This window comes from Pelodiscus sinensis, chromosome 11 (genome assembly GCF_052426305.1).
Source record: "Pelodiscus sinensis isolate ZL-2025 chromosome 11, ASM5242630v1, whole genome shotgun sequence".
NCBI lineage: Eukaryota > Metazoa > Chordata > Testudines > Trionychidae > Pelodiscus > Pelodiscus sinensis.
Window position 1 is genome coordinate 51,812,809 of NC_143062.1, and position 27,762 is coordinate 51,840,570.

A 27,762-nucleotide genomic window follows, 5' to 3' on the forward strand; every position below is an offset into this window, starting at 1 on the left:
TGCCGCCCCGAGTGCGCCACATGGTGTTCCAGTGGCGATTTAAGTGGCCAAGAGCCCCGGGGCAGTTGCTCCCTTTGTCCCCTCTCCACATCAGCGGGCCTGTATGTGGCAATCAGGAGTAGGGAGAGGAAGACTGAAAGACTACCCTAAGAAGTGTAAGGCCAGATTTTGCCAGGATATCTATAAGAGTAAAAATGAGTCTTGTGGCACCTTGAAGATTAACAGATTTATTAGGGCATTTATAAGCTTTCATGCATACAACCCATTTCATCAGATGAACGGGATTGAAAGTTAGAGGCAGTATATACATATAAATTTTATTTATATACACAGACACAAGACACTTTGTAGTGTGATAACCAATTCAAATCTTTATTCCGTTCTAATTTGACTTACTGATTTTGCAAATGAATTGCAGATCAGCATTTTCCCTTTGTAATCATGTTTTGAAGGATTGCTTTTTTAAAAGAATGGCTACATTTAAACTCATTACTGTATGCCCAGAGAGGAACTGCTGGCACACATCACATTAGGGGATGTGCAGATGGATGAGTCCCTGATGGTGTGGCTTACGTGTTTAGGTCCTGTGAGGTATAAAAATGTGGACAGAGTTGATAATATGGGTATTTAAGTTTTAAGAACGCTTGATAAAGATCTTGTAGGTATTTATCTTTAAGGGAATTGAGCAGATAGGGCTTGAATGTAGACAATGGATTGTGTGGTGTTTCCTGGACCATCATTTATTTGTACTGTAGCATCGAGAAAGTGGATCACTTGTGTGGACTGGTCCTGGATGAGGTTGATGGTGGGTTGGAAATTATTAAAGTCCCACTGGAATTCTTCAGGGCCTCCTTCCCATGAGTCCATATGATGATGTCATAAAAAAAACCTGTGCTCTAGGTCATCCATAAAAATGCTGACGTGGGTAACGTGGGTAATGAGTCATGGTATTATTGGAGTTTCACAAGCCATATGATGAGTTTTCCACATCTCTACAATTTAAAGCATTGGTCATTTTTATTAAAATTTCATTTGCAAAATGGTTCGCTCAAACATAAGTTAGGAATATCTATTCCTCTAAACTCCTCCATACTCAAAAAAGAAAAGTGATCTAGCAGCCTATGAGGTGTGTTCTATACTATACACAGGGCTAAACAATTATGGTAATCTACTCGCCCATGGCAAGTAGATTTTAGCCCGGCACAGCACCACAGCACGATCAGCGCATCCACAGCGTGCCAAACCGCGCGGCTGGCGAGCAGGGCTCGCCGCCGCTTGTCACGCCCTGACTATACATGTATGCCAAATCTGTGGAAGTCATCATTCTGAATTCTCACTTCATCAGATGTCTTATTAAATATTACAACTACTTGAATGCCATACTTTAGTGCAAATAAATATTTCACTTCTGTATCCCAGATCTAACACAGGCCCTAACCCCAAAACTGCCAGAGTGTTCCCCTTTAAATTATCAATACCAACATTGAACAGAAGACCTACTCTGTGATATTTTAATATCAAGGTCAGAGAAGAAGTTGCTAGCAAACGTTAGAACTAATGTTGTAGTTAGTTACTTGATCATTTTAAATAGAAATGTGATTTTTATAAAAAGTTGGCATTTTTATTTAGATTAAGTCAGAATACATTTCAAGTATATTACAAAGATAGTTCTAGAAATAACAAGGCAACCTAAAATTACTTCTCTGCTCAGTACCCATTGTAAAAACAGTAAAAACATGAAGCATTCTCTTTTCAGGAACACAGACCATCACTTCCATGACTTTACCCGGCATTGCTGAGAGAATAGCCAAAGATGTTCACTGTACCAGATCTCCCAAAAGTGCAAGACAGAAATATTTTTAAAAAGCATTTCCCCATTCTTGGTATTATTCATTTAAATATTCATTAAGTGAAATACATGAACTTGATATTTCTGAATTCAGTCCTTTGATAATTCTACAGTCAGCATTTCTGAAAAAGCTAAAATACAAATTTTCGACCTCATTTTAGTGGTTTACAAATTAAAGGTGTTCTCAGAATCAGGTGGAACATATTTAGTTTCCTTAGGGGTGTCAGGTAGAAAGTTGAATTCTTCCAGGGCATTGTGTTAGTATGTCAGAAACGTCTCAGAGTTGCAACTGAGATATGAGAACATCTTAGGATTAGCGTGGGAAGTGTCTCAGAATTCTGACATAGATATGAGGTTTGTTTTCTATTCTTGTAAGCACAGTACTCCGAATCTATTAACTAAAACTATAACAAGCAGAAACAGAAATTTGCCTGACTCTTTTCTACAACCAATCCTCACAAACTTTGTTTCCTCCACTACGGTAAGAAGAGTACGCCTCATGGACTTCTCCAGACAGATTAGTTCCAAAGCTGTTATCAGTTATCCTGCTAAGAAAAGGTAGCCTGTACCTTCCAAAAATTCACTGAAATTTAAAGGTAGCTCTCTCACCTCTGCATAATGGAAGTGAGAGTCTGGCCAGTGTGATGAAGTAGCTGTTCTTCCTGCAATACAGAATTCCTTCTTGCAGTATAGATTCCAAGGCCAGAAGGAACAGGCTACTTCCTGTTGAGGTAGCGCATAGTGTGTTGCAAACGTGTGAAGGAAAGACCAGGTGGCTGCCCTGCAAATTTCTGTGATTGGTACCTGGGCACCAAAGGCTACCGAGGACACCTGCGCCTTGGTAGAGTGTGCCTTCACCCTGAGAGGGGTTTTACCAGGCAGTTGATAACACTCCGCTATACACTGCACCACCCATTTTGATAACCTTTGCGTAGAAATAGGTGAACCTTTCGTCTTATCCCCAAACGCAACGAACAATTGTTGGGATTTACCGAAGGGCTTGGTTCGGTCAACATAGAATGCCAGCGCTCGCTTGGCATCCAGGGAGTGTAGAACGCACTCCTTAGGGGAGGCGTGTGGTTTAGGGAAGAACACCGGTAGATAAATCTCCTGGGACAGGTGAACAGGTGAAACCACCTTCGGGAGGAAGGCCGGATGAGGCCGTAGCCTTACGTTATCATGCGAAAAAACAAGGTAAGACGGTTCTATAGTCAGCGCCCTTAGCTCTGATATCCTTCTAGCAGACGTAATGGCTACTATGAAAGCAACCTTCAATAAAAGGTGTTTCAATGAATATGTAGCCAATGGCTCGAAAGGAGGGGACATAAGCCTGTGTAGGACCAGGTTGAGGTTCCAGGCAGGGTGCGGAGCCCTCACCGAGGGGTACAATTTCTCCAAACCAGTAAGAAACCTTTTGACCATCTGGTTAGAAAAAAAAGAGAGGCTCCTGCCGTACCAACATGGAAGGCGGAGAGAGATGCCACATGGATTTTAATAGAAGAAAAGGACAGGCCACTAGATCGGAGTTGAAAGAGATAGTAGAGAATAGTTGGAATGGGGGCCGGGGACGGGTGTACTCCTCTCCGGGACGCCCAAGACGAGAAGCGCCGCCACTTGGCAGCGTACGACTGTCTAGTAGAGGACTTCCTGCTGCTAAGGAGCACCATCTGTACTTGTTGGGAACATTCCCTTTCTGGCTGGTTCAACCATGGATAAACCATGCCGTTAGGTGAAGAGACCGGAGATCCGGGTGAACCATTATCCCCCCGTCCCAAGGTTGGTTTAGCAGGTCCCGAACTGGAGGGAGTGCTATAGGGTCTTGGGTCAGCATGTCCACCAGGATGGGGAACCAGAACTGTCTGGGCCACCTGGGGGCTATGAGGATGATCGAGGACCTGAAAGTTCTCGCTCTGGTCAACACCCTGGAAATTAGGGGAAATGGGTGAAAAGCATAGAGGACACCCTTTGGCCATGTGGTCATTAGGGCGTCTCCCTTGGAGAATTTCCCCAGCCCCAGCAGGGAACAGTAGTTCCTGCACTTGGCATTGTGTGCCGAGGCGAACAGGTCTAGGTGGGGATAGCCCCACCTGTGGAAAATCTGACTGAGGACAGAGTCCTTGAGCGACCACTCGTGGGCTCCAAAGGATCTGCTCAGTGTGTCTGCAAGTAGGTTTTTGCAGCCGGGGAGGTACTCGGCCTGAGGCGTGATATTGTGCGTGACACACAGGTGCCAGAGACGCAGGGCCTCCTTACATAGGGGTGGCGAACACGCCCCACCCTGCTTGTTGAGGTAGAAAACCGTTGCAGTGTTGTCCATACGCACCAGGATGAAGCGGTGGGAGAGCCTCGGCAGGAATGCTTCGCAGGCCTTCCTCACCGCCCATAATTCCTGGACGTTGATGTACAGGGTCCATTCGGAAAGGGACCAGAGGCCCTGAGTTCTGTGGCACCCAAGGTGTGCTCCCCATCCCAAGTCGGACGCATCAGTGACCAGTGTCAGTGAGGGGGGAGGGGCATTGAAGGGAATCCTGCTGCGCACCACGGATTCCTGGGTCCACCAGAGTAGGGAGTCCAGAATGTCCGGGGGCACTGTGACTATGGAGTCCCATAGACCCTTGGACTGGCAGAAGACCTTTGCCAACCACGCCTGCAGAGGTCTCATCCTCATCCTGGCATGTTGCACCATGTAAGGGCATGCCACCATGTGGCCCAGGAGCCTGGAGCAGACCCGGAGGTGTCGTGATGGGGGACCAAATTAGCCCTGAGATCAGCTCCACTATGAAGAGGAACCTGCTGTGGGGCAGGGACGCTCTTGCCACCTTCGCATCGAGGAGGGCTCCCACAAATTCTATCCTCTGGGAGGGGGTCAGGGATGACTTCTCGACATTTATCATGAGCCCTAACCTTAAGAAGAGAGCCAATCGTCGAGGTACGGGAACACATGTACCCCTCGACTGCGCAGAAAGGTGGCAACCACAGCCATACATTTTGTAAAAACCCTTGGTGCAGTACATAACCCAAAGGGGAGTACCGTAAACTGAAAATGGTAACGGCCCACCATAAACCAGAGGAACCTCCTGTGACTGGGCCTGATAGCCACATGGAAGTAGGCGTCCTTTAGGTCAAGAATCACGTACCAGTCGCCCAGTTGTAGCACTGGGATGACCAAGGCCAAAGTCACCATTCTGAACTTGTGTTTTACAACCGCCTTGTTTAAGTATCGAAGGTCCAGGATAGGACGAACTCCCCCTTTTGGTTTCGGAACAACAAAATAACGGGAGTAAAACCCCCTGCCCCACAGATGCGGAGGGACCCTTTCTATTGCTCCTTTTTTGAGGAGCGCCACCACTTCCTGAAACAGGATGTGTTCGTGAGGGGTGTCCCTTACTAGGGACAGAGTAGGGAGTTTTGAAGGCCGTGGGCCCAGGAACAGGATAGAATAGCCCGTATTTACAATGTTCAGGACCCAGGCATCTGATGTTATCAGGACCCATGCCTGGGCAAAACGGGATAGGCGGGCCCCAAACGGGGGGCCAGGGTGGCAGACTGGTACGGGACTCTCGAATACCGTGTCAAAACTGGGGCTTGCCCTGATTGGGAGGGCCGTGGGGACCTGCCCACTGGGGATCTGACCTAGGGCAACGACGTCGACCCCTAGGCCCCTGAGGGTGCGCAGCCGCCCCGGAACCTCCACCAGAAATCCCCATGGGGGACCTGGGGCTGCACTCTACCCTGCTGCCTACATGGCAGCTGTCACCGCTGCATGGCCGGCGTATGTATGCCCAAGGACTTCAGAGTTGACCTAGTGTCCTTTAGGATATGGAGCCTGGAATCGGTGTGCTCCGAGAACAAAGCCTTCCCTTCAAAGGGCAAGTCCTGGATGGTGTGCTGCACATCCGAGGGAATCCCCGAGACGTGGAGCCACGCCCCGTGACACATAACGACACCAGTCACCATAGTGCGTGTTGCCGAGTCCACAGTGTCCAATGCCACTTGGAGGGCAGTTCGTGTAATGACTTTACCCTCGGCAGCCATAGCCGCAAACTCTTGGCGGTCTTCCATCGGGAGCCGGTCTCTAAATTTTTCAACCACCTGCCAGGTGTTAAAAGCATACCTGCTCAGCATCGCCTGCTGGTTAGTGATGCGGAGCTGTAGAGCACCTGTAGCGTAGACCTTACAGCCCAACAAGTCCAGCTTCTTAGGTTCCCTTGCCTTTGGAGAAGGCCTGCGCTGGGGAAACCTTTCTTTTTGGGCTGCGGCCTGTACGACCAAAGATCCCGGGATGGGCTGGGAGCAAAGGAATTCGTACCCCAACTGCGGGACGAGATAACGCCTCTCTACCCCTTTTAGGGTAGGGGTCAGAGTTGCTGGCGTTTGCCACAGGGTATTAGTAATTTTTGAAACAGTTTTATTGAGCGGTAAAGCGAATCGCGTAGGGGTGTCCTCCGTGAGGATGTCTACCATTGGATCAGTGTCCTCAATTATGGGCTCCACCGGAACAGCCAGGTTGGAAGCCATGCACCGCAGGAGGTCCTGATGTGCCCTGGCATCCATTGATGGCAGCTCAAGCGCTGGGTCCGCCAGTGCCTCATCGGGGGAGGACGACGATGACGACTCCTGAAGCAACACGGGAGCGGTCGTGACCAACTGTGGGGCCGGTTGGACGGCCTGAGCCTCCAGGGGGCCTGCCTCCGGTACTGGTGGTTGCAGTGCCGCAGGATCCTGTTGTGGCACTCGAAGGGGGGAGGGAGGCGCCCTAGACAGGGACGCCGACAGGCGGGAACGGTGCCCTGAAGCCTCCGACCCCATAGATGGTGGCGGCTGGCCCTGCCACTGATGATAGGCCCAGGGGGTCCAAAAAGGCCACTGCGGGTGAGGGGGCCACATCTGCTGGTTGTGGTCCCTCCGGTGTCTGGATCTGGACCTGTGAGTCGAGGATGCTCCCGAGGACCCCGACCGAACCGACACCGCGTCCAAGTCCGAAGAGTAATCGGACTCAGGCCAGGGCGGAGCCGACGAGGAGTGTGGTGCAAACTTGGCCATCGACTCAGGTTTGCCCGCATGAGCATGGCGAGAACGTGCCATCTGCAGCACCGGGGGACCCATGCCCGGCACCGTAAGGGCTGTCGGTAATTGCGGCACCGGGGGACCTGAGACTCGGTGTGGCGAATTCTGTCGAGTGCGAAACAGCCAGCTGTGGCACCGGGGTACCCAAGCCCGGTGCCGGTTTTGACGCCACTATCTGCTGCACTGAGGTGCTCAGGCTCGGTGCCGGTTGCGATGCTAGGTGTTGCGGCACCGGGGTGCCTAGGCCCGGTGTCGGTTGCGACGCCAGCGGATGCGGTCCCAGGGTGCCCATGCCCAGTGCCGATTGCATCGTCTGGAGTTGGGGCACCGAGGCGGTCAGGCTCGATGCCGACTGAGTCGTGCCCGACTGAAACGGTACCGGGTGCCCAGGCCCGGTGCCGGGGTAGACCACTGGGTCGATGTCAGTGCCGATGACGGAGGGAGGCCACATGGCCATGGGGGCATGGCACCGGTACCGCCGAGTACCTGGCAAAGTGGAAAGCAGTGATCTGCCATGGCTCGAAGCTCCCTGAGAATGACTGTTCGGCTTCGTGAAGGGTGCCGTAGTAGTTGCGGGAACCGACCCCACCGGGGGTGGTCTCGACGCATAAGCCACCATAGCATGCCGACCTGGGCCATGCAGGGGCGACGACGGTGCCCTCCGAGCCTCCAACGGGGGCGACCTCGAACCGTCTGACGACGGCGGGAAGGTCGTGAGACTAATTAGGTCCTGCGCCGCTTCAAATGTGTCCGGTGTGGACGGGCGATGAGAGGGCAGGCGACCAGGGCTAACCAGGCCCCCTCGGTGCTGATGGTGCACTGGAAGGGAAACACGCACCGGTGAACTGCCGCTGCGGTGCCCAGCCGACGTAGGCTTTTTAGACGGAGACCTGCCCCGGGACTTCTTCACCCTCTTGGATGGCGGAGAGTGAGACCGGTGCCAGGATCTCGACGTCGATGCCCAGTGCTGGTGGCTGGTCCGGCGGCACCGGTTGAAGCGCCGTCTCCATAAGGAGAAGCTTCAAGCGGGAAACTCTTTCTTTCCCCGTACGGGGCTTGAAAGACTTGCAGATTTTGCAGGCAATTGCCAGATGGGCCTCACCCAGACACTTAAGGCAGCCGTCGTGTGGGTCGCCCCTGGGCATAAACTTCCCGCAGTCAGCGCACGCCTTGAAGCCTTGCGGCCCTGGCATTCCTTACCCCCAAGGGGGGGAAGGAGCAAAACAAAAAACCTAACTATCTAACTACACAACTATTTACAAAGTGAGAAATGGGAACCATTAATTATCTAAGCCTAAACAGACAAAGAGAAAGACGCTCCAATGACCACACGGCGGTAAGAAGGAACTGAGGTGGGGCAGCGCCGGCAGGGGTACTTATGCCCCGCCATGGCGGTGCCACTCCAGGGGGCACCCCGCCGGCGCTACGGGTACCGCTAGGAAAAACGCTCCAGAAGACATGGTGCACGCGGCTCACACACCTACTTCGAATGGACATGAGCAACCACTCGAAGAAGAACTTGTCCAAATGATTAATAACCCTCATTGATAAAAAAAACTGGATCTTATTTCTAGTCTGAATCTTCCAGCCATTGGATCATTTAATACCTTTCTTGGCTAGACTGAAGAGCCCATTATCAAATGTGTGTTTCACATGCAAGTATTAGACTAAGGTTCACTGACACAGCACATATGTCTAATATATTTATTAAGGCTAATCACAGACTAATGATCAATTGCTCTCAAGTGGGAAGCATCACAATCACTCCCAGCACCAGACAAAACAGTTTCAACCTCCTTTTGTTATACCAACTCAAAACTTTGTTACCTTTCCTTATGCCTATGTACTAATCTCATTTTCGCATTAGCTCTTCTCCTCATTAATACAAACTGAATGTTAATTCAAACCCATCTTGTCTAGACTTTAATTACAGTAAACCTGTGTTATCCGGCACTCTCGAGGATTAGGGCATTCTGGTTATCTAAGGGTCCCATCAACCTAGGAAAACCCAATGGACAATAATAGTAAAACTCAAGTTTTTAATATTGGTAGTTTTGACGTGTGAGGCAGTTGGTCTCACATTTCTATTTTGAGTTAAAGATTATTAGCACTTTTTAAATAAAAAATTGTTAAGCTAATCATAGTAAACCAAGCCAGGCCTGTGTGCCTGAATATGTGACATTATTGTGGCTGGGGGCAATGCTGGTTTAAGTTTTCTGGTTAAGAGTACCAGATAACAAAGGTTTCACTGTACTTCATCTTTTTTTGTTCTCACAAACATGATTGCTTTGCAATTCCTAAACACATGTAAGAAACTGCCATCATATCTCACGTTGCACATGCATGTAACACTGATTGCTCTGCAAATGGTTACAGATACAAAATTCTATTCATGCCAATAGTGTTATACATTACCAGAACAGACTCAAGATCAACAGCAGTCTTCTGTCAGGCATAAATATGCTTTTGCTCCCATCAGCAACTGTGATCTTAACCTTTGGCTTAACATTCTCTTAAGCAAAAGCGACGGAGCTCCTTGAGTATCACAATAAGGCACTTACTCAATTTATCAGTTAGTCATTTCTAACCGAACAGTGATCACCAAGTACAGAGATGGTTCAAGTCACTCACATCAGATGAATTAACTTCCCCACAGATCTGTACTTATTCTGATAATCTTTAATATATGCATACACAGCCCACCTACCCACTTCTGCAACTAAGTTTATGGACACTCTCTCACACTATCAAGAAGGAGCTGAGGAGCTGGAATCCTGCCTGTCACGTGATCTTGACACCTTGTCCACGTACTTCTTGAAATGGCAACCTAAATGCACTAAAGACAGAGTCATCTTGTTTCTATCTGACCGACTGGTTAGCTCAATGACAGCTGTAGTCTTTAAACAATCAGTCAAATGTTACTGAACTGTACCCTCCTTACTTTGGGGGTAAAGGTTGGCTGATGTGTCTCCTTTTTCACAACAGATCAAGGAGACATGCACTGAAATCTACCTAAGAGCCAGACTACACTTCACACTTGCTTGCAATTCACAGGGGACTTGTGAAGTTGCCTTATTGACATTTACTAATGCCCTAATTATTGCACGTACTGAGTAAAGAGCTCCACCCGCAACATGATTCCCAGCCCCGGATGCCGGATCTGCTGTGCCCCAATGCAGCTCTGGCCACTAGAACAGCTGCCCGTCATGAAACCTTAGCCTCAGCTGCTGCAGCAGCCCCCCCGCACACATGACTGCAGCTGCACCCACCACAGCAGCTGCCCGCCACATATCCCAGGACATTGGAGCAGCCATGCCACTCACCTTCCAGGTCCAGCAGGAAGGTGAGTGCAGCTGTGCGGCTCTGAGGAGGCATCAGGCATACAGGCAGTCCCCGGGTTACGTACAAGATAGGGACTGTAGGTTTGTTCTTAAGTTGAATCTGTATGTAAGTCGGAACTGGCGTCCAGATTCAGACACTGCTGAAACTGACCGCCAGTTCTGACTTACATACAGAATCAACTTAAGAACCCCAGGCGTCCCCAAGTCAGCTGCTGCTGAAACTGATCAGCAGCTGATTCCAGGAAGCCCGGGGCAGAGCAACTCTGTCTGGGGCTTCCTGTAGTCAGCGCTGGTCAGTTTCAGCAGAAGCTGACTTGGGGACGCCTGGGGCAGAGCAGCTGGGGTGCTACTGGACCAACCCAGCAGCACCCCATCTGCTCTGCCCCAGGCGTCCTGATTCAGCCGCTGCTGAAACTGACCAGCAGCGGCTGAATCAGGACCTGGGGCACAGCAGCTGGGGTGCTGTCGGGTTGGTCCAGTAGTGCCCACGGGCGCTGCAGGACCAATCGGCAGCGCCCCAGCTGCTCAGCCCCAGAGTCCAAAACAAAAGCCTGGTCTGCTGGGGGGGGGGGGGAGCACACTAGCTGCGCCCCCCCCCCCCCCCCAGCAGACCAGGGACACGGGGAGCAGAGCCGCAGCGGCAGCGGGGTGCTGCGCCTCTGAGGCTTTGCTCTGGCAAAGCCTCAGAGGCGAGGGACCCCACCGCGGCTGCGGCTTCAGTCTGGGTGCCTGTGGTCTGCTGGGGACCGTCCCCAGCAGACCACAGGCACCTATACTGAAGCGGCAGCAGCGGCGGTTCCCCGCGCCTCTGAGGCTTTGCTCTGGCAAAGCCTCAGAGGCGCGGGACCCCCCCGCGGCTGCGGCTTCAGTCCGGGTGCCTGTGGTCTGCTTGGGACTGTCCCCAGCAGACCACAGGCACCGGGTCTCAAGGGGCAGCAGCAGCGGTTCCCGCGCTTCTGAGGCTTTGCTCTGGCAAAGCCTCAGAAGCGCGGGAACCCGCCCGGTGCCCCTGGTCTGCTGGAGACGGTCTCCAGCAGACCAGGGGCACCGGAGCAGCTTACGAACGGGGCTTTCTCGCCCCGACTTCCGGGGCGAGAAAGCTCCGTTCGTAAGTGCGGATCCGACATAAGTCGGATCCGCGTAAGTCGGGGACTGCCTGTACTTCGAATTGTTTCATGCGGCTGCGCAGGTATGCAAGTTAGAAGGACCTTAGGCCACAACTCTGTGCCATGGCTGGGGGAAACCAGAGCTTCTGGCCCACAGGGCAGAAAGATGAGCTCAGTGGCTAGATCAGCATACTGGGGGACAACCCCAAGAGGACTTCTGTGATTCAACCCATCACAATGATGTTTTTTTTTTTTTGCAACAGTGTTACATTGTTGAAACATTAAGCTTCTGGTCCACTATGACCTCAAGATCCCTTTCTGCTATGCTCCTTCCTATGCAGTCATTTCCCTTTTTGTATGAATGTGACTAACTGTTCCTTCCCAAGTAGTGCACTTTGCATTTGTCTTTACTAAATGTCATCCTATTTACTAGAGGCCATTTCTCTAGTTTGTTCAGAGCTTTTCTGAAGTACAATCCTCTCCTCCAAAGCACTTCCAACCCTCCCAGGGTGGTAGGATGCACAAACTTTGTAAGTGTACTCCCTATGCCATTATCTAAATCACTGATCAAGAACTGATCTCTGTGGAACCCCACTAGGTACGCCCTTCCAACATGACCCTCAGCCATGGATAACTACTCACTAGACAGTTCTCCAACCAGTTATGCTCCCACCGCACAGTGGCTCCATTTAGACTATTTTCTCTAGTTTGTTTATGAGACGGTCACGTGAGAGCCTAACTCACGTCTACTGTTTCCCTCCCTCAAGGCTTATTACAGTTAAAAAAAAACGCTATCAGGTTGGGTTGACATGATTTGTTCTGGACAAAATTTAAACGCTACAAAATGGAAATTTTTGCTGGATTAAAAATGAAAATGAATTAAGTATGAACAAAATTCAGCAAGTACAGCTTTTCTTGTTTAGACTGATATTAAATTCAGTTTACTTCACACTACTGCCAAGTTTTCACTATGCCAGATTTGTGTATTAACATGACCATATTGCAGAAGTTGTCTGGGGAAGAGGGAAACTGAAATGTTGGCACCCAGGCCAAAGCTGAGACTTTCACCATGTGGCTGTTACAGGATGGGGGAGGGGATGGAAAAGACAGAGAAGCTAAGTGTCCCACCACAGAAACACTTGACATCGGTGGATCCAATGGCAATGGATAAACAGATTCACTGGATACTAATGCTAAGGTGATCAGCAATGAACACATTGCACTTTATTATTTTATTTATTTAGTTTGGTTTTTATTTACACACACACACACACACACACACACACTTTAACAATATCTTAAATATTTTTGCCTTATATTACTGACATTAATTATCTTAATTCAAGTTGATAAAAAGGTGTTTTATTTTGTTTGTTTTAATTGCCTGGGAACTGCCTCAGGTTTTAAAAATAAAGAATTTCTCAGACAGACATCCTTGTGTAATTTTCAAAATGCTCAGGGACAGGCCCCCATCTCTGGTATAACACACTCCTAATTATGCTCACTTTCTCCCAGTGCTCAAAAGACCCTTCCCATTCCACCCATCTTTCCGTGTGCTTGGCTGCTTCCTCTATGGGGTAGGCAGGGAAAACGTTCATGCAGACAAAAGGCATAAGAACTAGAGATACTGTATACATTTGCACAGCAGATAGGCTCCCTTTCCTCCCTATACAGCTCTTCAAGGCTCTCTAGATTAAACATGGGGGTGGGGAGGGCATTTAGATGCAGGAGGGGCAATTTCCCGCCACACACACCATGGGTGATTCATAGCACACACTTGGACCAGCAGGTCTGGGTGACAAAAACAGAAAGTGGCTGGCTCCCTTCCCCTGTCCATTGTCAGCACTAACAGGAGCCCCATGGGAGCACTACTCCATGAAGGAAGCTGGCAGCTCCAGTGAGTGGAGACACTCTGAGAAAGACAGAAGGTGCACAGCTGCAGGGGACAGAGAGCAGGAAGGAGCACTGCAATTAAGAAGGTGCAGTCCCTGCTCTTCACCTACTCGGGGAAAACTGGACTGGCTGAGCAATGCTCTGGCCACTATCACTTGAAAGGCTGATGGACACAGTGGCTTAGCTTTCCTCAGAGGGCCAGAGCGGGACCTGCCCAGTCACCTCCCCTCTGCTTCCCAAGTGTCACGGAGGGGGAGGACGAAAGGGGGGGGGGGGGGGGAGAGAGAGAGAGAGAGAGAGAGTGTGTGTGTGTGTGTGTGTGTGTGTGTGTGTGTGTGTGTGTGTGTGTTGGGAGGGGGGAGAGATACTAGAGATGGCAGGAAGTGCAGAAGTTAGGGTTTGAGTTTTTTGGGGGGAAGAAGGGTCTGACATCTTCATAAACATCAATGGATGTCCATCTCTCAAGAAAGCCTTGGAACACTATCAATAGCGCCTTCCTGGATTGTACACATATGGTCACAAACAACCTTTAAAACCTGAAGTTAGAAGACTGCTGACTTAGAGTCTGATCCTTCAGGCACAAAGGACCAGATCCTGCAGCTAGATCCAGACAGGCACCTGCAGTTTATGCTTAATCCTGGAGAAAAGGATATACAATGGGTCGGCATGTCTCAGCATCTTGGGGGAGGGAGAATGCCAATGCCAAAGGATCAGTCACTTACCCAGACCAACTGGTACTTTGGATGTCACACTAAAAACAAAGTTTACTATAAAATTGATTGCCTGAACAAACTACAGATTTACTAGCTAAGAAAAAAAGTTACTGAGAGATTAAAGCAGGTGAGTCAAAGTTTATAAATCCAAAGTGATAGCATTTGATGTCATCTTCTGCTAATATTCCAAAAGTCTCAATAGAACCCTGATGTTCCAGCATCTCCACTTTGCATTTCATACCCTCTCTGTAAGAGTCCAAGCAGTTACAGAGAAGGCTTATCCCTCTGAATCAATATTTATAGTTCATGCATCTAGTCGGAACAGTAGGGGTGTTTATTTTAGTAATCGTGTAGTTCCAAATTTTATCCTCACTTACACAGTTACTAACATGCTCCCCTGTGGCAGGGCCAGCAGCCAAGGTGCTCTGGCTCCCGGTGCCACTCCCCGAGGAGCCCCCTGCCGCCCGGCACTGCTGACTCTCTATATAAGAGGTCGCAGCCCGGGGTGGCAGGAAGAGCCAGTCCATGAGGGGAGCCGGCTCCTCATGCAGAATGGCTCCCACTTGCTTCTGTGCGCTGTTGCCTCTGTCATGCTATGGCAAGCAGCCACTGTCCGCAGGGAGCCCGACTTCTGTACATAGTCTGCTCTGGCATCCCACCAGCCCCCTTTTCCCCAGGCTGCTGCCTCTCTATGAGAGGCAGCAGTGCGAGAGTGTGGGGGACAAGTGACTCTGTAGAGCTGGTGCTCTTGGGGAGCTGGCTTTTAAGCCGGTTCCCGCCTCCCCCTCGCTGCCTCTGATACAGCAAGGGGGGGAGGTTGCGTGTAGTCATTTGGATTAACCAATAAGTCATGTATTACCAATTAAATGACTATACGTTAATATCACTGTGTGGGAAGGCTACACACATCTTCACCTGTGTGGGCCAATGAATTTCCATTATCAAACACAATTCCCCTTGCTTTGAAGCTAGCACTCTTCTTCATTTACATTTCCAAGGCTCCAGTTGTGGTTGAGGGATAATTTAATTACAGGGAAATAGGGTAAAAGGTACCACAATAGCAAAGAACAATCCATTAGTTTACATTAAGTTTACACATCAAGTACATTCTCATCTTAATACTAACACACACTTTTGATCTTGGGTTAACTTGTTACCGGAATATACAGAATGTTGATTGCTATTGCATTACAAGTGAAGACAATACCTTCAGTATTTCTTTTAACTAAACTGACATTGGCCTGATTATACCATATCTTTTTATGCTCCTTTGATTTCTATCAACTGATGAGTGAATTAGCATACAACCCTGTCCTGAGCTGACCCCAGGGTAGACAGCATCACACTAGGTACATCTACAATATTTGTCTGTCACAAATAGCTGACCTATTGTATTTCATCCCCATCTAAATCCAACCTGTACTTCTACAAACACTGCCTAATTCAGATATGCCCTCTTCTCCTCTGTAATGGCTTGGTGAATGTTTTTGACAGCATGCTCCAGAAATAAATTCTTCTGCAGTTTTTTCTTTCACTTACTTTTAACTCTTCTTTTTATAGATTATCACTTTCTCCCATTCACTTGACATTTGCTCTTGCTTGTAAGTTTTGTTAAATAGCTTGTGCATTGCCTCTGATCTTGTGTTCATTGCCTGTTTGCAACACCTCTGCAATTTTGTCACTTCCTGGAGCATTTTTCTTTCAGACTTTCTACTGAAATGTCTCCTTTGACTTCTAAGGATTCCAGGGTCTTCTCTCTCCCATCTGTGCTTGGAAGCTTTTCCATTTACCCAGATGTTTTGTGTGTCTCTGCTTTCCGTTTCATCTCTCTGGTCAACCTATTGTACAGTATTGTACTGTATCTTCTATGCTTCGTCAGTTTGCTATACCGACGTTGAATAACACATATTTAATCACTTGGGTTTCTTCATTTTGGCCTTGTAGCCAAACCATTGCTCAGCCACTCTTGTAAGCCCTTTTTTTTTTTTACACTGTTGCATGTCTCTTCACTGTTCATTTCTTCTTTCACTGCAGACATTAGTTCACATAGCTTCTCTGCACTCTTGTTACAAGAACTGGTTCTTTCCATTTGTCCACATTATAGTTCTTGGCATTTTTTCAGTTCCTCACAGGGTCAACCTCTCTGCTGCCAACATTAATTTATGAACCAATCCAGTATCAGACACAAATGATCTGTACAGCAATACGCCTTGATTCCCATGTGAGAGTCACACATACCAAGTTTATCATGTTCTTTGTTTGCCCAGCACTTAAAAGTCCCAGGCCATAAAAATGCTATTTTGACAAGGGATCACCAGACTATTACTTAGGAAGAAGTTTATTAATTTCTCTTCCTATGTATTTTTCACCAAGACCAAATGTGCCTACTGTTACAGCCCAGGAATTCCAGTTGGATCCTAATTTTGCATTAAAACCACTCATAAGTAACACATCTTGTACTGAAGTTTCTTCTATTGCTTTCTATAGACTGTTAATCAACTTCTTCCTGGGTCATTAGTAAGAGTGGTACATACATTTGTGACACTGAGGTGTGGAGAATCATTGGAGTCAAATGAGACTCAGTGAGCAGGTAAAAAAGAAGTTTTAATAGTTGACAGGGACACCGTATGGAACGGACTTGTCAGCACAGTAACTAGAAGTAATACAATCCGTCCTGGGGAAAAGGGGCTCGGATCTAAAGCCCCAAACCCCTTCCCTACACTCTTTGCTGGCTTGGGGTAACCCACACATCCAGCAATCTGGTCCTAGCCCTCCACCCAGGCACCTCCCCTGGCCTTTGTCCTGCTTCCTGAGCGAAACTGTCACCTGGCTGCATCCTGACTCAGACTCAGATTACAAAGGCTATGTGGGGGAAGCTATCACCCATTCCCATCACCATCAAGGTATCGGTGCTGTGCCCAAGGAAACAGGCACGCAGACTGTTACTACAGGACAGTAGGAAACATGTAACAAAACAAGGGGACTAAAATCCCCCACAATCCCCACTTCATCACAACTTGTACTATTGCGGCTGCACCACATCTGATTCTGAATCTCATCTTCAACATACGAAGAGATACAAAAATGTATACACTTAAAATGTATACACTTGGACTGAGGTGGCTATGGACATAGGAGACCGACTTGTTGAAAGCCTCTCGGTTAGGTTAAAAGGGCTAAAAAATAAGGGTGATGTTATGCTAGGAGTCTACTACAGACCACCTAACCAGGCAGAAGAGGTAGATGAGGGTTTTCTAAAGAACTAACAAAAACATCCAAAGTGCAAGATTTGGTGGTGATAGGGGACTTCAACTATCCAGACATTTGTTGGGAAACTAACACAGAAGGACTCAGATTTTCAAACAAGCTCTTGGACCGCATTGGAGATCTTTTTTTTTTTTTTTTTTTTTTAAGACTGAGAAAGCTACTGCAGGGAAGCAGTTCTAGATTGGATTTTAACAAATAGGGATGAGCTGGTTGAGAATTTGAAAGTGGAAGGCAGTTTGGGTGAAAGTGACCATGGAAACATCCAGTTCATGATTCTACACAATGGTATACAGGAGAACAGAAAAATGGAGACAATGGATTTCACGGCCGAGGATGTTGGCGAGATTCCCAAACCTGCACCATCCTTTGTGGGAGATGAATCTGAGGAATTGTCCTGGATAGAAGTGTCATTAGAGGAGGTTTTGGAACAAATAGAAAAACGTAACGTTAACAAATCACCGGGACCAGATGGCATTCACCCAAGGGTTCTAAAATAACTCAAATGGGAAACTGCAGAACTGTTAACTGTGGTTTATAATCTATCCTTTATATCGGCTTCCGTACCTACTGACTGGAAGATAGCTAACATGACAGCAATATTTAAAAAGGGCTCCAGAGGTGATCTTGGCAATTACAGACCAGTAAGTCTAATGTCGGTACCAGGCAAATTAGTCGAAACAATAGTAAAGAATAAAATTGTTAGGCATGTAGAACAACATAATTAGTTGGACAAAAGTCAACATGGTTTCTGTAAAGGGAAATCATGTCTTACTAATCTATTAGAGTTCTTTGAAGGGGTTAACAAACATGTGGACAAGGGGGATCCAGTAGATATAGTATACTCAGATTTTCAGAAAGCCTTTGACAAAGTCCCTCACCAAAGGCTCTTGTGTAAATTACATTGTCATGGGATTAGAGGGAAGGTCCTTTCATGGATTGAGAACTGGTTAAAAGACAGGAAGCAAAAGGTAGGAATAAATGGTAAATTTTCAGAATAGAGAGGGATAAATAGTGGTGTCCCTCAAGGGTCAGTCCTAGGACCAATCCTATTCAACTTATTCATAAGTGATCTTGAGAAAGAGGCAAGCAGTGAGGTAGTAAAGTTTGTGGACGATACTAAACTGTTCAAGATAGTCAAGAAAGAAGTAGACTGTGAAGAACTTCAAAAAGATCTCACCAAACTGAGCGATTGGGCAACAAAATGGCAAATTAAGTTTAATGTGGATAACTGTAAAGTAATGCACGTTGGAAAAAAATAACCCAAACTATACATATAGTATGATGGGGGCTAATTTGGCTAAAACAAATCAGGAAAGAGATCTTGGAGTTATCGTGGACAGTTCTCTGAAAACGTCCACACAATGGGCTGCAGCGGTCAAAAAGGCAAATAGAATGTTAGGAATTATTAAGAAAGGGATAGAAAATAAGACAGAATATCTTACTGCCCCTGTATAAAACTATGGTACGCCCACATCTTGAGTACTGTGTACAGATGTGGTCTCCTCACCTCAAAAAAAGATACTCTGGCCTTGGAAAGGGTTCAGAAAAGGGCAACTAAAATGATTAGGGATTTGGAACAGGTCCCATACGAAGAGAAGCTAAAGCGACTGGGACTTTTCAGTTTAGAAAAGAGGAGACTGAGGGGGGATATGATAGAGGTATATAAAATCATGAGTGGTATGGAGACGGTGAATAAAGAAAAGTTATTCATTAGTTCCCATAACATAAGGACTAGAGGACACCAAATGAAATTAATGGATAGCAGGTTTAAAACTAATAAAAGAAAGTTCTTCACACAGCGCATAGTCTATCTGTGGAACTCCTTGCCAGAGGAGGCTGTGAAGGCTAGAACTATAACAGAGTTTAAAGAGAAGGTAGATAATTTCATGGAGGTTAGGTCCATAAAAGGCTATTAGCCAGGTGGTAGGAATGGTGTCCCTGGCCTTTGTTTGTCAGAGGCTGGAGAAGGATGGCATGAGACAAATCGCTTGATCATTGTCTTCGGTCCACCCCCTCTGGGGCACTTCGCGCTGGCCACTGTCGGCAGACAGGATTCTGGGCTAGATGGACCTTTGGTCTCAGCTAGTACAGCCATTCTTATGTAAAGCAGATTTTAATAAATTCAGAGAGCTGGTCGGTAAGGTCCCATTGGAAGCAGGACTAAGAGGAAAAACAACTGAAAACAGTTGGCAGTTTGTCAAAGGGACATTATTAAAGGCCCAAAAGCAAACTATTCCACAGCGTAGGAAAGATAGACAGTATGGCAAGAGACCACTTTGGCTTACCCAGGAGATCATACATGATCTAAAAATCAAAGCGGGGTTGTATAAAAAAATGGAAACTAGGTCAAATTACAAAGGATGAATATAAGCAAATAACATAAGTATGCAGGGGCAAGATAAGAAAGGCAAAGGCACAAAACGAGCTCAATCTAGCTAGAGACATACAGAGTAACAAAAAACATTCTACAAATATATTAGAAGAAAGAGGAAGACCAAGGTGTGACGGCGCGTCAGGGTTCCCCCGACTCCTGCACCCCCGTAAGGGCACTAACAGACTCCACCAGCCAGTAGAATAGAGGGAGTTTATTGCTTCTCCACGATACAGCACAGCACAGATGTAATCTAGTTGCAGGGCAGGCCTAGGATGCCTCAGCCCCCCTTGAGATGGGGGAGACTGGGCCCCTAAATCCCAGCCCCTTGATTAGGCTGTTTCCTCCATGATACCAGACAGAAAACTCCCAACTCTCCTCCAGCCCTGCCCCCCAGCCAGGTGTTGGTCTTCACCCTCCTTCCCTTTGTCTGACTCCCTGGAAGGCAACTGGTCAGACAGGTTGTGAGACCCTTGCTTAGTGACTCATCCGCTGTCCTGCTGGGCCATGCTGCTGCCAGCAGCCAGGGGAGGTCATCCACAGCCCACCTCCCAGCATAACAACCAGCAAGGTACCAGAACTACATCACACAAGGACAGGGTAGGCCCACTGCTCAGTGAAGGGGGAGAAACAATAACAGGAAACTTGGAAATGGCAGAGGTGCTTAATTACTTTTTTGTTTCGGTTTTCACCAACAAGATTGATGGTGATGGGATGCCCTAGCATAGTGAATGCTAGTGGAAATGGGGTAGGTTTAAAATTTAAAAAGAACAAGTTAAAAATTACTTGGAAAAGTTAGATGTCTTCAAGTCCCCAGGGCCTGATGAAATGCATCCTAGAATACTCAAGGAGCTGATAGAAAAGGTATCTGAGCCTTTAGCTATCATCTTAGAAAAATTATGGAAGCTGGGAGATATTCTAAAACTGGAAAAGGGCAAATGTAGTGCCCATCTATAAAAAGGGGAATAAGAACAACAGGAAACCACATACCCAGGAAAATACACCTTAACTTCTGTGCCAGGGAAGATATGGAGCAGGTAATTAAGAAATTAATCTGCGAACAGCTGGAAAATAATAATGAGATAGGTGACAGCATGGATTTGTAAAGAACAAATCATGTCAAACCAATCCGATAGCTTTCTTTGATAGGATAACTAGTCTTGTGAATAAGGGAGAAGTGGTAGACACGGTATACCCAGACTTTAGTAAAGCATTTGATATGGTCTCTCATGACCTTCTGTATCAAACTAGAGAAATACAACCTAGATGAGGATACTCTAAGGCTGTGTCCAGACTCGGGGGTTTTTTCGGGAAAAGTAGCCTTTTCCCGAAAAAACTTCCCCTGCGTCCAGACTCAAGCCGCGTTCTTTCGAAATTATTTCGAAAGAACGTGGCTTTTCTTTCGATGGCGGTAAACCTCGTTTCACGAGGAAGAACGCCTTCTTTCGAAAGTTCCTCTTTCGAAAGAAGGCGTTCTTCAATGTAAATAGGGCTTCTTCAAAAGAGCATCCAGACTCGCTGGGTGCTCTTTCGAAAAAGCGGATTGCTCTTTCGAAAGATCCGCCTGCAGTCTAGATGCGATCTTTCGAAAGAGGCTCTTTCGAAAGATGCTTTCGAAAGAGCCTCTTTCGAAAGAAGCCTGCAGTCTAGACATAGCCTAAGGGAAGTGCATAACTGGCTGGATAACTGTTCTCAGAGAGTAGTTATTAATGGTTCACAGTCATGCCAGAAGGGCATAAGTGGGGCTCCACAGGGGTCTGCTTCAGGACTGGTTCTGCTCAACATATTCATGAACAATTTAGATATTGCAATAGAGAGTACACTTATTAAGTTTGCAGATGATACCAAGTAGGGTTGCAAGTGCTTTGGAGGACAGGGTCATAATTCAGAATGATCTGGACAAACTAGAGAAATGGTCTGAGGTCAACAGACTGAAGTTTAATATGGACAAATGCAAAGTGCTCCACTTAGGGAGGAACAATCCATTTCTCTCTCTCAGAATGGCAAGCTAAACTGTCTAGGAAGGAGTCCTGCAGAAACAGATCCAGGGGTTATAGTGGATCACAAGCTAAATATGAGTCAACAGTGTGACATTGTTGCAAAAAAGCAAACATGATTCTGGGATGCATTACCACAGGGGTGCCCAAACTTTTTTCAAAGAGGGCCAGATTTGATGAAGTGAACAAGCGTGAGGGCCGACCATTTTGCCTGACATTCTTTGAACCATTAAAATTAAATGCAAATTAACTATTTTATGCAAAGTTTATTGCAAACGGCATACTTTTCATTTCGTCACATGGATGACAAATCTAAACAGGTGTTAAATCACTCTGCCTTTCATATCTGAAGGCCAGATGAAAAAAATCCAGGAAGCTGAAATATATGTCAGGAACATTGTAAAGTACATTACATATTATTGGTAATAAAGGTTGTCTGTCAACTTTTAAGTTCAAAAAATATGAACAGGAACATAACACCAAGTATACATGTTGTGTCCAAATATATTTATAACTGATTTAGACCAACTGACATTAACTGAGATTTTACAATGTATTCATCTCAATACATATGGATTCGTTAGGGGCCATAAAAGATAGATATTGCCCAATTACCTGTGGGGCCGTATTAAACCGGAACACGGGCCGCAATTGGCCCGCGGGCCGGACTTTGGACATGCCTGCATTAGCAGGAATGTTGTGAGCAAGACACGAGAAGTCATTCTTCTGCTCTACTCTGCGCTGATTAGTCCTCAGCTGAAGTATCGTGTCCAGTTCTGGTCACCACATTTCAAGAACGATGTAGAGAAATTGGAGAAGGTCCAGAGAAGAGCAATAAAAATGATTAAAGGTCTAGAAAACATGACCTATGAGGAAGACTGAAAAAAATGGACTCTCAGTTTAGAAAAGAGAAGACAGAGGAGACATGATAGGAGTTTTCAAGTATCTAAAAAGGGTGTTGCAAGGAGGAGGAAGAAAAATTGTTCTCCTTGCTCTCTGAGGATAGGACAAGAAACAATGGGCTTAAATTGCAGCAAGGGAGCTTTAGGCTGGACATTAGGAAACACTTCCTACCTGTCAGGGTGGTTAAACACAGGAATAAATTGCCTAGGGAGGTTGTGGAATCTCCATCACTGGAGATATTTAAAAACAGGTTAGACATCTATCAGGGATGATCTAGACAGTGCTTGGTCCTGTGGTGATGGAAGGAGACTGTACCTGATGACCACTTAAGGCTCAGTCCAGTTCCAGTGTTACATTCTACGCTTATATTCTGTCAAACACGGTAAGAATCTTGCTTGTCTTTGTAATTAATGCAGTTCCATTTCATGGTGTGCACCACGCCCTCTTCCTGATACCAATATCCCGTGTTCATTGCAGTAGAATTTTCCTTTTTCTACCCGTCTCATTTTACATGAAGTGACTGATTTCTCACTCACGGCTTTTCATCTCTTGAACTATTCACTGCAAGGGCTCCAGTCTGATATGCCCTGACATTCCATGTGCCAATAATTATTATCCTTCAAGGTCAGCAAATAATTCTGTTCTTTGTTTTGTTGTGTTTGTGTTTATTCTGATAACATGCTTTTTATATCAACTTCAGTTTCACAATGCAATGCACAAGCAGCTTGGCAAGACAAGTATTTTAAGAATTTAAACCATGAAGGCCTCTACTGCATTGGTGAATTTGAAAGGACAGACAACTTGTTAAAGCATCTTTTTGAGGCTGGTCCCAAGGTATTGTACATATTAATATATGTAAATATATTTGAGTAATCCATCCTGAGAATAATAATAATTAGTTAAAAGTAATAATTAAAAGTGCTAGTGTAAAAATAATTTGCATGAACTCAAAGCTCTGATTATGGCCTTCTTCCTTATGTGCAGCAATACCCTTGTCTCCAAATCATGCCCTTAATTGAACCTGAGCAATTGCACTGAAGGCTAGCAGAGCTGCCTATGAGTAAAAGGGGACTTAATTTGGTTATAAGGAAACTTTACATGTGAAAATAATACAAAGGTCCCAAAAGAGCTTTGTATTTCATTCACCATCATGACTGTCTAACCTCCAGCTGAACTGGCAGAGATGACTTTGAAACATCATCGACTTAAAAACTGAGAATGTTTGAACTGGAAATCATTGACAATGAACATGGAACTCATACTGCTATTTTCACGGAAGTACTTTTAAAACTAGAACTTCATTATTTAGTTTCCTGGGCAACTATCCAAGTTTAGTCAAAGGAAAAATCAAAGAGAATTTGAGATGGATTTGTGGTGTACTCTAGCAGAAGAGTAGTGGAGGTTTTTTGTTTTTATATTTAACCTTCTGAAAGTTCAATACCACTCACTTTCAATATCAGCTTAAAAACAGAAAGGAAAGAAATAACTGGTAAAATCAAATAATAAAGTTGGAAAATATTGCACCATATGGAAGAACTATGCCAGGAAACAAATGCACCACTTGTACTTCCTGAACGGACACTTGCAGATCTAACATTTTTAACTACTAAAGTATATATGTAGCCAGGTTAGGCTGAGACACAATGTGAGTGAGAGATCTTTTATTCAAACAATTTTTTGTTGGTGAGATAGAAGCTTTCAAAGCTATACAGAGCTCTTGTTCAGGCTCCTCTGGCTCAAAATCTTCTCTCTCTCACAAACAAAACATGTTCCAATAAAAAGATACTTCCTAACCTAACCTGGGTCTCATTTTTAGCTGTTGGTAGTCTCTGGAATCATGGTGCAGGTATCTGCTGCATATTAGAGGAGGCCTAATTTTCTGCATTCTGGTCAAAGGTAAGACGGACAGCAACCTGTAAGATTAATAAGGAGTGATAGTAGCAGATTCAAAGGAAAGAAGTGAAAACATTCCCAGAGTTACTTAGAGGAGTCTATTCCATGGCCCCTCTACAGTAAGCCTTAACAAATGCATCTTGATTGTATGGTTATTAACGCTGAAGTTGCCTTAAAGCTTGAAATTGCCATTAATAGGAAAAATGTTTTCCCACTAACCTATAATTTGCAATATAGTGATTTCTAAAATAAATAAATGGAGAGGAAAAATTAGTTATTTAAATAAAATAACTACTATGCAATGTGCTAAATAAAACTGAAAAAAGTGCTAACAGCCACTCAAACTGGAAAGCCATTGCTTTCAATAACATAATCACACATTTAAATAATTTCAGAGATTAAAATATATATTCAAATAATAAGGGAAACTTTACCTGATACTCTTCGGTTAAATCTGTTAATAACAGGAGCTGCAACAACAAAGAAAAACAATCCATCAGTTAAGAAATCATTTACTAAAGTAGTAATTAATCAGAACCACCACATTTGATAACACAGGTTGAACCTCTCTTGTTTGGCACCTCAGGACCCGACCAGTGCCGGACCCGAGCATTTGCCTAACCACAGGAGGTCAGTATTGGCTAGCAGCATTGCCAGCACTTCCACTGTTTCCTGGGCTCTGAGAAGACATTTAAGGGGTCAATTAGAGTCAAACAGCAGCACAGGACACCAAGAGCCAGGACTGGTGGCTGTAAAACTTTATAGCACTGCAGGAAAATTGGCCACACCCATGGTAAGTGGACATCCAGCTAACTAAAACCATGCCAGACCACAGATGTAACTGGACTACAGAGATTCAACCTATACCACTATATTTTTTCTATTGCATTTCCCACAATATTAAAATCTTACATATATTCTTCATCCACTTCCTTAAGTATGAGGAGGAATTTGGATTTGTAAAGCTAAGCAAGATTTTCCAAGTATGTTCTAGGAAAAAAAAAAAAATTTCCCTTTTGTACCTGGTATTTCCTTCCAATTACACTAATCCGGTTACCATCTCAAACTTCTTTTCAACAAAATGAAATAGATTGAGCTCCTGCAATGTTTCATTATAAAGCATTTCTTCAGCCCACCAACTCATTTTTGCAGATCATTCTGCATCATCTCCAAAATTTGAGTACCCTTTTTAGCATACAGCCATGAGAACTGGATGCAGTAACCTAGTGGGAGAGGTAGATAGGTTGGAGGGCAGGGGTAGGGTCCACAGTGACCTAGATAAAATGGAGGATTGGGCCAAAAGAAATCTAATGAGGTTCAACTAGGGCAAGTGCAGAGTCCTGCACTTGGGACAGAAGAATTTTAAGCACTACTACAGGCAGGGGACCAATTGGCTAAGCAGCATTTCGGCAGAAAAGAACCTGGGGATTACAGCAGAGGAGAAGCTATATATGAGTCAACAGTGCGCTCTTGTAGCCAAGAAGGCTAATGGCATATTGGGGTGCATTAGTTCAGGTGGTGATAGAATCTCGACCACTAAAGTTTTTAATTCCTGGCCTGACAAAGCCTTGGCTGGGATGATTTAGTTGAGGTTGGTCCTGCTTTGGGCAGGGGCTGCTTGATGACCTTCTGAGGTGTCTTCCAACCCTATAATACTATCAGTCTCACCAAAGCTAGCTACAGAGGTAAAATCACTTCCTTATTCCCCTATTCATCCATCCAAGGACTGAGCTCACCTATTTGCCACAGCTTTGCACTGGGGGCTTGTGTTCAGTTGTTTGTCAACTTTGATCTAGGGATGTAAGTGACTAGTCAACTATTTTATAAGCATATGCTTATCAGATAGTCGACTAGTCACTCCCCCCCCCCCCCCAACACACACACTCCTGCTTGCTGCCTCTATCAGACAGAGGCGGGGGGAAGGGAGAAAGAGAAGCAGGCTTAAAAGCCGGTTCCCCCCAGCACCATCTCCGGAGGGAGAGGCGCGGGGACTCAGCGGGGGACTGGCAGTACTTCCACCTTTGAAATGCAGCAAGAGTGGGGCTCTTGCTACATTGCAAAAGCAGAAGTGCCATGCGAGGACGGAGCAAGCAGGGGATCAAGCAGCCCCCTGCTGGCCCCGCGCTCCCTGCTTTTGAAATGTACTTCCTGCATCTGCACAGATAACTTCCTTTAAATAAAGAATGATAAAGTTGTGTGGCAATGCTGAAGACAAATAATGGCACTAGAGCCACTCTGCCTATGTGGAAGAAAGAATGGAAGTACAAAAAAAAAAATCAATAAACTGAAACCTCACAGCCTCCTTCTAAGGAGAGAAAATGAAACTATACAATTCGAACTACAGCCAAACTCAAAAGCTAGAATATCTAAACTGGCAGATAACCATACAGAAGGATGTGCCGTGTTTGCTCAAGACAACACCGAGTCACAGCCTGGGGAGGGAGGGAAGAGGGGGCTTAGAGAATGAGATGTGGGATGGTCCAGGGAAGGGAAGGGGCCTGAGGATTAGTATGTATTTAGTAGAAGGCAAAGATTAAAAAAAGCAAGAAGCCTGGGATCTCCATCAGATTTCTCAATGGTTTCATATTTACATTGAAGAATATCAGAATAGGGAGTTTTCTCCAAGGACATTCTACTAGATCAAACATACACAAACCATGCATAGGAGTCTTATGCTCCATTTTTTATTAAAACCTTACTTTGTATTTTATTTTTTATAATAAAGTTACCAGAATAACTTGATCACAGAACTTTAGAGGTTAGAATACCAAACACACAATTTGCATACCACGTTTCCAGGTCGATAGAGAAAAGCCTAAGAGCACTTTTCTGATAATTCCTTACACTGTTAAGCAAAAAATAAAATAAAATAAAAAACAGCGCGGCCCCTTTAAGAAGTGCCTTTGAGGCTTTTTGGCCCTAACAGGCTGGGGGGGGGGGGGGAGATGAGAAAATACCAGACATTTTAGGTGTCCGATATTTTCTGAATTTTTTTCCCCAGACAGGAGGAGAAAATACCGGACACCTGGCAACCCTAACCCTGCACCCCCTTCCTATACCCCTCCACCAGGCCAGAATCCTCTCTAGCACCCACAGCCCCTCCTTGACCCCACAACCCATTTCCCTGCCCCAGGGCACCATCCAACCCCTCTGCACCCCCTTCACCCAGGTGCCAGCTCCCTCTCAGACCCCGCACCTCCTCCAAAACACCCTTCCCCAGGCTAGAATCCACTTGCATTCATTCCCCTTTCTAGATTCTGCACCCCAAGCCTGTCCCCCAGATCACAACCCCCTCCATCAGCCAAACTCCCCCTCAGACTCCACAGCCCTCCTGTAACCCAGTCTCCTACCCCAAGCTCTGT

General features: G+C 46.0%; 1 protein-coding gene across 2 annotated transcripts in view; it reads right to left on the bottom strand.

The window, feature by feature from the left end:
* The window catches only part of PRKAR2A (protein kinase cAMP-dependent type II regulatory subunit alpha), a 128,077-nt gene that overhangs the window by 64,333 nt on the left and 35,982 nt on the right, over positions 1 to 27,762 (bottom strand). The window contains exon 2 of one of the 2 annotated variants that reach the window (XM_075938414.2): positions 24,835 to 24,870. The exons of the other annotated variant lie outside the window; for it this stretch is intronic. Within the exon in view, the coding sequence (XP_075794529.1) occupies positions 24,835 to 24,870 (36 nt within the window). The remainder of the gene's footprint in view (positions 1 to 24,834; positions 24,871 to 27,762) is intronic. 2 annotated transcript variants of the gene reach the window in all.